The 12185-nt window shown below is 35.7% G+C and overlaps 3 protein-coding genes, 1 non-coding gene and 1 pseudogene across 4 annotated transcripts; 3 read left to right on the top strand and 2 right to left on the bottom strand.

Moving 5' to 3' along the window:
* The first annotated feature begins 1757 nt into the window (after positions 1-1757).
* LOC127260430 (B3 domain-containing protein Os01g0234100-like) lies at positions 1758-3302 on the top strand (annotated as a pseudogene).
* Positions 3303-4516: 1214 nt separating this feature from the next.
* On the bottom strand, positions 4517-6281 carry LOC127261100 (protein disulfide-isomerase SCO2). The gene is made up of 3 exons (XM_051289291.1): positions 5604-6281; positions 5299-5425; positions 4517-4812 (listed from the first exon to the last, which is right to left on the bottom strand). Exons 1-3 carry the CDS (start codon positions 5985-5987, stop codon positions 4739-4741), a joined length of 585 nt encoding a protein of 194 aa, XP_051145248.1. The 5' UTR covers positions 5988-6281; the 3' UTR covers positions 4517-4738.
* Positions 6282-6379: 98 nt separating this feature from the next.
* On the top strand, positions 6380-6452 carry TRNAR-CCU (transfer RNA arginine (anticodon CCU)). The gene has a single exon. It is a non-coding gene; the product is annotated as a tRNA-Arg (tRNA).
* A 23-nt stretch (positions 6453-6475) lies between these two features.
* Positions 6476-7935, top strand: LOC127261101 (uncharacterized). The gene is made up of 6 exons (XM_051289292.1): positions 6476-6635; positions 7013-7079; positions 7157-7279; positions 7351-7434; positions 7497-7583; positions 7678-7935. The coding sequence occupies exons 1-6, from the start codon at positions 6568-6570 to the stop codon at positions 7762-7764; spliced, it is 516 nt and encodes a 171-aa protein (XP_051145249.1). The 5' UTR covers positions 6476-6567; the 3' UTR covers positions 7765-7935.
* Positions 7936-7955: 20 nt separating this feature from the next.
* LOC127261099 (ceramide synthase LOH2-like) lies at positions 7956-11411 on the bottom strand. The gene is made up of 7 exons (XM_051289290.1): positions 10974-11411; positions 10716-10841; positions 9991-10196; positions 9436-9591; positions 9112-9297; positions 8839-9017; positions 7956-8171 (listed from the first exon to the last, which is right to left on the bottom strand). The coding sequence occupies exons 1-7, from the start codon at positions 11130-11132 to the stop codon at positions 8152-8154; spliced, it is 1032 nt and encodes a 343-aa protein (XP_051145247.1). The 5' UTR covers positions 11133-11411; the 3' UTR covers positions 7956-8151.
* Between the last annotated feature and the right edge of the window lie 774 nt (positions 11412-12185).

Below are 12185 nucleotides of genomic sequence, written 5' to 3'. Positions count from 1 at the left end.
ATCTTTTTTATGGGATTGCTTATTTTTGGTTTATTTTCAATTGTTTATTCAATCTTCACATTTTTCAATAAAAATACTACATAAAATATTTAATCAACTTGCCTTTTCCGGAGACAGTTTCTTCTTATACTTGGATGTTTATTTACCTATAAAAATTTAGGGTTCCTTTTGTTACAAACAAATCCTATTGGATTACTTTTTATTTTTGGTTTATTTTCAATTGTTTACACTTTACTACATTAGTCTTCAGTTTCTATAACAATATATGTTTTTTTATAAAAAATATTAAATTAAATTATTATTTAATTCAAAACTCAAACTTTTAAATTTAAAAAAGCACCAAAAGAAACAAACCCACTATGATTTTGGCAAATTAAACATAAAATTTTTATCTCATATTTCTAATTTCCTTTGTTGGAAAAATAAAAAAATCTTATATTCTATACTTTATATACAAGTATTAAAACCATAATTTAACTTACAACTAACATTTGGTTGTTGGGCCTAGAGGTGGCAAATATAGGTCCGGTCTGATTTTTTTTTTTTTTTCAATTAATTTTTTTTTAAAAAATCTTATAAAATTTAATAAAATTTTGAACGATAAATATTAAAATTGAACCTACAACCTACTTAATTTTTATATATATTTTATTTTTTAATATATTTGAATTATAAAATTGAGCCGGGCCGGACATGACCGTGCTGGGTCAGGCACTGTCCCGAAAATTTTCGAGTTTATTTTTTAGGTCCAAATACAATTTTTTTCGTATTCGGTTCGAATCAATTATTTGGATCATTTATATTTTTGTCAACTCAGTTAAGCCTAGTGCGCAAGTTATTAGGTTTGTCCGAAAATTTACTTAAAATATATTCAAAGAGTAATAACTTTGCAAATTTCCACAATTAAAAAGAAAAAAACACTTTATCTCACAAAGAAAAAATTTATATCTTTACTACTTTGAGCCGTTGGAAATTCGGTAGCTAATGTAATTTTGGTGATATTAATTATATCTTTAGGTATTATTAGTTATTGTCAGGTTTCATATTCGGACCTAACATTTTTTTTTCAATTGATAAATAGTAAAAACTAAAATAATTTTTTTAGTATAATATAAAAAAAAAAAAGTAACCGTTTGATGTGATACTTTTGGAAAAAAAAAAAAAAATTGAATAGTAAAAATATACTGTAAAACACAGGAAAGAACACAACCTATAATTTTTCTTAAAATTTTTGTTCAATATCTATACATATATGCTAATAATAATTGTGATATAGAATGAAATACTATCTTGATAGACGACCATTAGCTATCGATGAGAATTATAAAATAAAAAATCTTAATCTTAATCTATATCACAATTATGAGTTTCACCTTTTAGATGATGAGACATGTGAGTCAAGTAAGTTTGCATGAATTGTTAGATGATGACATTATTTAATTATTTATCTATAATTAGGAGTCACTCAGGAACAGCTGGGAGGAGGATGAATAGAAATCCAAGATTGAAGATTCAATCAAATTAAAGTCAAATGCAATAATTTATTACTGTAGAGCTGTTGAAATTCAAATCTGCATGTATCATTGTATTGTATTGTATTCTTCACCAACTATACTAGTATTAAATTAAAATTAAGCAGCAAAACTCTTTCGTTTTCTTTCTTCTTTTCTTTGTGGTGTAATTGTAAGTGTAAGAAAGAAAGTGAGAGAAAGGCGTGTTGTTGTGTTGTCTGTTGGATAGTAGTAATAATCAGTAGTATGGTTAAAGACGATAAACTGCAAGTGGTGGCTGATGCTGATGCTGATTCATGGATTCAATATTCAAATCTAATGCTCTCTCTATCTACAAATTTCTTTTGTTTTTCTTACAGCTACCCATGGAAGTCGAGGACAAAGACAACCCCTGTTAATACTGATACTAGTGATAGTGATAGTGATAGCCATACGCTCCTTCATAAAAATAATGATAATAATAGCATTGGTGAGGGTGAGGCAGAGGCAGAGGCACGAGCAAAGGATATTATGTCGAGGCTGTCAGCAAAGTCCCCGACCTTTCTCAAGCCCATGCTCAAATCACATGTCACCCGAGGATTTTGGTTGGTAAGCCCTCCTCTACTAATACTCATACTCTTATCAGTCAACAAATAAATACTAATTACTAGTATATGGTGTTGTTCATCGATGATCAGCACAACAATACTGCAACAACAATGATGTTGGTCGATGAAAACCAGAAAGTGTATCCAGTTAAATACCTTTTCTTCCAAAACCGCCCTCAGTGGTGGCTGGAAAGATTTTGCCATCGCCCACAATTTGATCCATGGCGATGTCCTAGTTTTCCACCTCATTCACCCCTTCAAATTTAAGGTAATTCATTTACTCATTATGTAATGTCATTCATATATATCAATATCTATTGTCTTATATATTTGGTGCTCCTAAGGTTTACATTGTTAGAGCAAAAGTCGATGCAGCTGCAACCTCCATCAGTTTAGTGTCATCTCAATCCAAGTCAGTAGTAAACACTTCAGGTCTGCTATCCTAAAAACTTAATTTTGTTCATACTTCCAATTATGTCGATGATCATATATCACATACGCTGATAGTGGAAATGGAAGAGAAGAGCAAGAGCAAGAACAATGCAACGGAAAGTGAACTCGTGACAAAGAAAAATCAAAGGACCTTTACAGCCAATACTCGCCAAACAAAAGGTGATCAAAGGAGACAACTAATTTATATCAACATATCTTGACAACAATCATTGAATAACATTGAGACTTTCGATACAGAAACTATGGATACCATCCAAGCTAATTAGCGTCGATGGCCTAATAATCAACTATGACCTCCCAGAGGACGTTAAAAGAAGGTATTTCGAGCTGTGCTGCAGTCAAAACAGAGTTCTACACGAGAACATTGTCAGAGGGCCTAAACAGTAAGTTAGCCGCTGGAATGATCACTGAAATGGTCAGCATAACTGATGCTATCAGAGCAATTAGCCCGACCTTAACAGCTACCAATCATTTAGAAAGTTGGGATCGAACTATAGAAGCTTTCGAGCGACTAGGAATGGAAGTGGGATTTATGCGAGCTCGGATTCGAAAGCTGCTAGCTCTTCCCTGTTGCATCGATATCGAATCGAAGAAAAATCAAAGGGCTGCAATAGTAACTGAAATCAGAGATCTATGGATGAAGCTAGAGAAAGCCAAAGTGTCGAAACAAACACTTGACGCCGAGATCGCAGAAAATGAGAAGGTCAGGTTAGCATTTAAGGAGGCTTCGAATGCTCCATGGTGAAGAAATTGTACTGCATTCGTTGAACATGTTTTGTTAATGTTGTTTAAGATAAGTATCTGTTCTCGGGTTTTTTGTGGCCGGAGAAAAAAAGTAGTTTTACAAACTATGTCCGAAAGGCATTTCTATGACCTTTGGACTTATTAACAAAGACATCCTTAAAAGTTGTCATTTCACCTATGCTTTCTAAGTTCCTGTTGTCGTTGTTACCGGCCTTCTTTGGTAGAATACGGTTAGGCATCTTTAGTCCTATCTTCTCCTTCCACCGGCTTGTCCCTCTGGCTAACCTTGATGCTGCAACGTCCTCATAATTGTTGCCATTGTCACCGGCAAGAAGCTCGTCTCGGAGAGTGGTGGTTTTAGTAGTGTTGTTCTTCAAGGGCAGGATTCTGCCCTTGGAGAAAAGTTCGTCGGCCGTGAGTGTAGGGTAGTTAGGGACAGAAAACTCGAAATCGGAGGAGACGGGGGCTTGTCTGTAGCTGTTTTGTAGGGTGATGGGGTGATGGGAATCATCATCAGCAGCAGCAACAGCAGCAAAGTCATTTGAGAATGAGATTCTTGCTGTGTTGTAGATGCCTTGATGTTGATCTTTTGTGTCAAACATGTTTGGACATGTTATTCAATGGATTATAAGGTTATTACTATGTTATAGAACTTAACATGTAATACCCTCCTTATATAGAAGAAGAATCCACACACAGATGTATACTATACATACACCTATATGTATGTATATATGTAAAGATGCCTATTTCAGATTATCACATTCACACGCTCACATGGTTAATGTTCATATTTGGATTAGTCAAATGGGTTTTAATAGTTGTCTGATTCCCCATGCTGAGAGTGGTACTAAGAAACATAAAAATGGACAAGAAAACCCCACATTAAAAGGTGGATGAGATCTAGCACTGTGTTTTCCTATGGTCTCCCATCAAGTGAACAACATTTTGTCTCTCTAGAGTTTTTAGTATTTTGCACTATTCCCCATGTTGGATCAAGGGATTTTTCTATACACTTTGGTACTTACTCTCCATGTTGCTATGTTCTCACCATATTTGTCTTGCACTAACATGTTTTTTTTGAGGATAAGCTTTTTGGGTTGGGGGGGAAATGTGGCCAGCCAAGTTGGAATAAACTAAGGAACTAAACAATGGGGTGGCAATCTGACAGGGTAATTAAAGACTAGGTAGTAAAAGGAATATGATTGGACACAAAGATCAGCAGCAGTGTATTGTTTTTTCAGATCTTTTAATGGCAACATTACAACACTTGATTTTGGGTATCTAACTAACTTGTATGAATGAACTGTCATGCTTTTCCGCAGCCAAGAAAGTATGTGATGCTCTATCCCTTTAGGAAAAAAAATTGGAGGTTTAGAATGGACCTCAAATGGCCGGAAAAGGCAGTCAGCTGAATGTGAGTGAAAATCGCGTCATTTGCAATCATGGTGGCTTTCCATTGTCCAAGTCCTCCATCACATCAATATCGTCACGAGCTGTTATCTTCTGCACATATCCTGCATCAACAAAGATGCTGTGTGAATTAATGGGAAATAGAATCAGAATCGAAGAAAATATGTGGATGAAATGGCAAGCAATTAAGATGCCAAGCAATCTGTGTTTTTGAAAGGCACTCGATGGTTCTAATGGTTGATATATAAACAGTTAAAGCAAGACGGGAATTTGACTGTTTTCAAAGGTTTCAAAGCAAAAAATTCGACACTTCTTAACCTCATAACCAAAGACAGCCTTTTGGAACAAAGTTCTTGTTACCCCTTAACAACCAAAAAGCATCATATAAAAGCAACAAAAATGGAGCATAAGTGGCAAGTAAATCCCACATTATACAGTCTATGATCAACATGATTGATTCCAACCCTCTCCAAGTTACGACAGCATATCCAAGCAGGAAATATAGTTGGGAATATAGAGTTCAAGCTGCAGATATATTCGGTAATCTAAATTTCGCCATAATGCGAGCAAATGATGTTAGAGAGTAATACCAATGCCGAGACAAGGGATGCATTTGCAAATGATCTCTTTCCCCTTTTTGTTGTAGTAGCTAACTAATCCAGTTCCTTGACAGCTTCGACACTTCCCCGTCCATTCATAAACCATAGGCTTGCAATCCTGCAATCAGAGGTTAACATAGATTGAGACATGTAATGAGAGTAGGTATTCAAATATGCAGGCTCATTCATGTCTGCGTACAGAATATCAGAGAACGCACAGATTAGGTGAAATTTGCACTCAAATTGTTGGAGATGAATGCTGAATGTTAAGAGACATAAATTTGTAACAGAAATACCGTTATTTCAGGGTCGCAGTTGAGCCTCTTCTCAATTTCGTCGGGAGAAACCGGCGACGAGTTTGGATACGTCATGGGAAGCGGCAATGCGTCGTCGTCGTCGGTCAGGTAGCTCTCGCGATCCCTGGACCACTTCTCCTTAGCATTGACTTTCGAATTCTTATCGCTATCACTCGCGCCGGAAGTCCGGGAACCAATATTATCCGCTGATGCGTTGCCAATCCTTCCTGCAGCCGCGTCGGCGGCGTTCGGGAAATTGAACCAAGAGCGAGGGAAAGTGTTGTCGGCGGCGGCGCGGAAGCGGAAGGTGGCGATACGAGGCGGACGCATCGAAACGAAGGGTTTAGGAAAGGGCAAAATTGAGCTAAGGTTTAAGAGCACCATTCCATATAAAAGGTGCGCAGTTGTAAAAATCCTTTGCAGTATTTGAACAGAGAAGATCGAAGGAAGTCAATCTACAGGATGAATAGCGTTATTGGTCCGATTTCGGCGTGCTTTCCGCACCCATTAATGCTCCTACAACCTTGCGTGGGACGTAGCCGCGTTGAACGAAAAGGAGGAGAAAATCTCAGAAAAAAGTACAAAAAGTCCCCGAATAGATAGCAACTGACTTTTACCGCTCAATCCATTGCCATGTTGTTCATTCATAACCTTCTCTGCGGAGACGATGCAGCGACATGGCACAGATTGGCGCATAATCATTAGCCAATCCATTGATTCCATGGCGAAGTTTACAAACAGATATAATTAATTATACAGACTGCTCTAACCAACAAGCGCCTGTAGCTCAGTGGATAGAGCGTCTGTTTCCTAAGCAGAAAGTCGTAGGTTCGACCCCTACCTGGCGCGAGGTTTTTGCCTTTTTTTTTAATTTTTTTTTTTTTTTTGGGCTAAAACCCTAGCCGGAGTTCTCCATTAAGTCATTCTAGGGCTTCATCGTCTGTTGGAAAATTTCAGAACAGAGATGAAGGCATTCGAGGTTGGTGGTACGACTCTCGCTCTTGCGCTTTTCGCCGATGTGTCCAACTCCAAGTAATTTTCGTTTCTCTGTTAGTAATTGAAGCTGTTATCTCGTTTATAATTACCAAATGTTTGATTGCCTTATCTCAAATTGGTTCCATACTGCCTTTTGTATTCTGTATTTGATTTTTGAACCTTTCGAGGTGTTCCAGTACACACAGCTTCGATTTCTCACCATTTCCATCTCCATCGGAACTCGACTGAGATTGCCTTTCTTTTTCGTTTCTCCGACGGAATGAATTTAGTTGATATTCCGCAATTTTGGCTTTCCTTTACTCGACTGATAGTTTCTTCAAATGCTGAATATTTGAGCCCTACATTTATGAATTTCGAAGACTTTCTAGGTATCAATCACTTCACTGTTGAATTCTGTTCTTCGGTTTTGGCAGAGAACTTCTGGATTTGATGCAAGCAGGAACACTGGAACCAGAAGTAGCATTTCTCAATGCTTCACTAGTAAGTGCAGGAATCCATAGAAATCCATACTTATTCCTTTTTCTGAATTTGATACTTACAGTTTGCAATTCGAATAGATACCCGATGTTTTCCCTGTCCTCGCCGCTGCTCAAAAGACAGTGATAGCAAAATCTCGAGAGTCTCTCACTACCCGCACTCTTCATTCCGAGCTCGTTTACAATTACTCCGGCTCTAAACATGTAAGAATCAACAAATTCCTTCCCATCCCTTTCCGCAATGCATTTAAATTCACTAACATTGTTTGCAACAGATATCCGAATCATTGAAGAGGTTTGGCATATCCGAAAACACTAGCTACATCCTCGCGGCTCGTTTTGGCGCCACCCCAAGTGAGGTGAGATATTCATTCGATCGTTGGAATATTCTAGATTACTTACAAGTATCTATATTCGACAGATGATGGCCGTGAAGGAGCTCATCAAGGGGACTGAAATTGAGCTGGAGGAATTGGAAAAGCGCGCTGACCAAGCCCAGATACAAAAGGTAAGTTCTGATTCCGGAACCATCTTCCCCATTTTGAGCTCGGTTTTTTTCTCAAATCCCTTGCAGCCTAATAATTATTCGGATGGTTGTCCAGAATTACAAAATTCCAGCGCCAGAGCTCGGGATATCGTCACTTCCGGACGCCATAATATGCAGGATTGCTGCAAGAGATGCCTTGTGAAGAAGAAGATATCAATCACCATTGTAGGGTCTGGCTGGTGCTTTAAATTAGTTCCATGGTCTTCTTGTGTCTGTTGAATTTCAGAGTTCGTGTTGCCACTTGCTTGAAGAATTGTTATATCTGTTATTTTATTTGTAATACAAATTTTATAATGACTTGGAAGCTTATTAATTCTGGAGCAATGCACACACATGTATATAATTTGTACATTGAACAGCTTTTAGGAAAATTAATTGATGTATATTTATAGTCTATATAATTAAATGGTACAATTTCCTATATATAAGTATATAATATAAATTAGAAAATTGTACACACGGGAAAAGCCAAATCTACCAATAAGTTCACTAAAACTACAACACTCCTTAGCCAGCATGAGTTCCAAACTTAGTCATCATCTTCGGAATCTGTAAACACATTGGGAGACTCAGATCAGTACATAAACTTGAATTCATGTTCACATATGCTAGTATTAAACATTAGCAATTCTCTATAAAAATATATGATTTTATTTAACAAACATCACACCCAAATCACTGTCGAAACAAAACTAAATATATATATATATATATGATTTCATTTTTTTTCAATTCTTTATTTGCTTCGAAGAAGGATCTCAAAAAACTTTCTGAAATTTTCAAATGCTAAAAGAAACTGTGCTTTAAAATACATTATACTTAACAAATTCGTCATTTAAAACATCATATCTAAAATGTTATCTGCAACAGGTAAATCCAGTATCTATTTTTCTTTCACAAAAGGTTAACATAAAAAAAAATATCTCAAACACAAGTAAACACAGGCAAAAGCTTTTCCATTGTAATCTCTTGTCTCCAAAGATCTCATTCAGCTTTCAGTTGATGCCATGCAGCAAATAAAATCCGTTATTTACCTATTTTGAAAATATATTTACCTTAAACTGGACCATGTATATCTCGTCAGGCTATCTAGTTTCTAATTTAAATTTGAGTTAATTATGATTGTTAAACTAAGGAAAACTTTAAATTTGGAAGCTCCAATCTGATAAAATTTGATCCAGTGTCACTAAAAATGCATATCTAATGAGGTACGGACCTGATCGAATGTCTTCCCCAACTTTTCCGCTATTTTTCAGCTGTCTAGTGATCATGTTGCATATAAGAATCCACCAATAAATGTGAAAAACAAGAAGAGTCAACAATGCCGTGTTGAAGATATAGTATAATGCTGCGTAGAATGAATCCGACAAGATCAAGACATCTGGCGAGTAACAGCTGAGGAAGATTTAAGCAACCAGCATTAGAGTGAAAATGATGTTGTAATAATATCCTGAAATTTCTTGGGAGTTGAAATCTATTGAAAACGAACCTGACTGATCTTATGACCCAAAATGGAAAGATTATAATCCTCAGGACAAGCCATGATATGGCAAACAAACCAAATAAAATACTGGCTCCAAGCTCTTTCCCCGAGTATTTAAAGACTTTTGCAGCTTCAAGGAATACATCACTGGCATCATGCAGTGCCAGAATGATCGATCCTACCCGGAAGAACCTATGAAGAGAAAACCCAAAGGACTGGTCAGTAACTGCTAGACTTGTGCATTTTACCACCTTAACTAACTAACCACAATCTTTGAACTGAGTGTTTTTTTTTTTGGTAATGTAAGCATTAGATGGATCAAAGGCGTACCCTGTCACATATGAAACAGAAATTAGGGTCACGGTAACAATATGATGAGACATCATTACTGAGAAATCTTTGCGACGTGTTTCCCAGGTAAGGAGGGCAGTGATGCTGTAGATGTAAAACCCACATTGGCACAGGTAAATGAGTTTCAAAGGAAGCCTGAAATAATGAATTCGATGCTAATTAGTCTCAGGAAAATATATGAGATAGCAATGATGAAGTTCATTCCCCCCAATAGACAAGCTTAGGAAGGATATGTTAACCTTACATTGAAAATTGTTGTGATCGACTAATCATTAAAACTGATGCTACTGAATGGCACAAATTAAGAGTTTAACCAGCAAAATATTTGATAAATTTCCAATTGTAAATTGAAAAACATGGAATTTTGTTCAGGGTTTAAAGCATATATCCACACTCATATGCAGGAGATTGAAGACATAATATAACATATGAAGCTTAATTTGATAACTTGACAAATTTCCTTCTTAAAAGAAAATTAATAATAAGATCTAAAAGCTTATGCTTGGAGAAAAGTAGCAAAGAAACAGAACATACTTCATTTCTTGATTAGGCCAGCCAGTATAGTATGCCTTTATATCTGCAAACCAGTCTTCTGGATAAATAGTTGCCAATACGCAGTACTCAACAGTAGCATAGTAGGTTAGCTTCCACATGGATTCAGAAATCTTTGCTATTTTTGCCATCGTGTCTCGATTGAGGTTGGAAGAGGACCTTCTGCCTAACATCCAGATTGCCAGTCTCTGAAATATTATATCATTTGTAAAAGTGAGCATCTTACCAAAGAATATGGCATTGGCTGTAACGTTTCTGCAATGCTTTTCACCATATTGTTCTGTTTTAATTCCATAGAATAAACCTGAAAGATTATTTTGTAGCAGTGTTCATTCAATAATGCTCTACATATTTAGTTCCATAATCATCTGAGAAAGAGGCAGTGTCCTAATCAAATCTCTTCACTTGGTATTTTCAAGTTATAGCATAGCTCAGATGACCTAATTCAATTAGGCTACCCCAAGCAACACATTTCTTTGTATTACAGTATAAATTTCATTTTGATAGCGTTTTCCTCGACGCAGGAAGCACGCCGCACATTCAATCCATCATCCGAAACATTCATACAAAATAACACTCACATTCACCACCAAAATTGCAAAATGCAGTCCAAACACCACAATTTCTACATCGACTATTGCCAAAAAATTTAAAACAAAGTAATAAACATTCTTCCAGTCAGGAAAAACGAAACAAAAGCAACTTACACGAAAGATAAACCTGTCGAGGATGGACCTGGCAGCAACGAAGGCGAAAACGAAGTAGAAAGAGGCGAAAAGATGCCAGGCGCTGGGAGGGCCATCGTTCGCCCAAATCGATTCCATGACGAGACTCTGCAACGAAAAAGCACCAACAATTGAGGCATACGGTGGCGACAATCAATCGCCAAACCAAGCAAAGCAAAATCGAGAGAGAAAAGGTATTTGTATGAAATGACAGGGAATTTGAAAAGAGAATCGGCGTACCAAAAATGCAGGGGAAGCGCGCATTACGGAGATGCCGAACGTCCTGAGCTGCCTGGGGAAAATGTGAGAGGGAGGAGAGAGAGAAGGAGAGAGAGCGCCTCCATGGTATCGTAGGGAAAAGAGAGGATTATGGAAATATACATACATATATACATACATAAATACATATTTATTTATATTTATATTTATATATACCTTTCGAGTTAGATTTGCCAGTCAATTCAGTCTTAGCTGGACCCCTCACAGTTCCTCCATTTTGTTAACAAACTAATTCGAGGTTTATACACGTTGGATTCATAAACATAATTCTTTCTTTGACTAAAGTACGTCAAATTCATTCGTATTCGTGGTTTCACGAAATTACAGTTAAATTTTTTTTATTTTTAAAATTGTTTTACATTTTCTGATGGTTACATAAATTCTGCTTCTGATGTTCTTGCTTCTGATGTTCTCGACAGTATATGACCTAGATGTCTTAAAATCTCAATTTTTAAATTTCTAAAATTACAAATAAATTTATTTTTCTTATATTTAATCTTAAAAAATAGTAAAAATAAATTTTTAAAATTCAAAAAAAAAATAACTATTTTTTAGTATATTTACTATTTTTTTTGAAGTTAAATAAAAATAAATAAATATATTTGTAATTTTAAAGATTTAGAAATTTAGGTGCATTTAGGTCAAATACTGTTAAATAAAGACCGCCGAAGAATTAGATGAGAATTTGACACAATTTTAAAAATACGAATTTCATAAAACCACAAATAAATTTTATGCAATTTAACTTTTTTTTTCTCTTTTTTGTTTAATTATACGGCATAAAATTTGAATTTACAATTCAAACAATTTATAGTAAATAATGAAAGCAAATTAAAAAATAAAACTTCATTATCTACATTTTTTACTTTATTTAAATGACAAACAAACAGTTGGAGTGTATCAGGCCGCTCAAAAGCAAGACAACTAAAAAAAAGAGTCGGGCCTTAATGGGCTTTCTAAAAGAAGAAGAGTCAGATTATGAGCTTGCCTTTGTTTAGGTACAAATTTTAGAATATTTTTAGGGTGTGTTTGTTTGGGGATTTGGATTTTGAGTTGAGATTTGAATAGTAAAAATTTTGAATTTAAATAGTTGTATGATGTGATATAAATAGGTGTTGGAAGTGATGTTTTGAATGTAAAATTGATATTTAGTATAATATAAAAAATAAAAAA

This window comes from Andrographis paniculata, unplaced genomic scaffold (assembly GCF_009805555.1).
Source record: "Andrographis paniculata isolate CXL003 unplaced genomic scaffold, ASM980555v1 Contig62END, whole genome shotgun sequence".
Classification (NCBI taxonomy): Eukaryota; Viridiplantae; Streptophyta; class Magnoliopsida; order Lamiales; family Acanthaceae; genus Andrographis; species Andrographis paniculata.
Note: the sequence above shows the minus strand (reverse complement) of the source record. Positions and strands in the feature narration are given on the sequence as shown.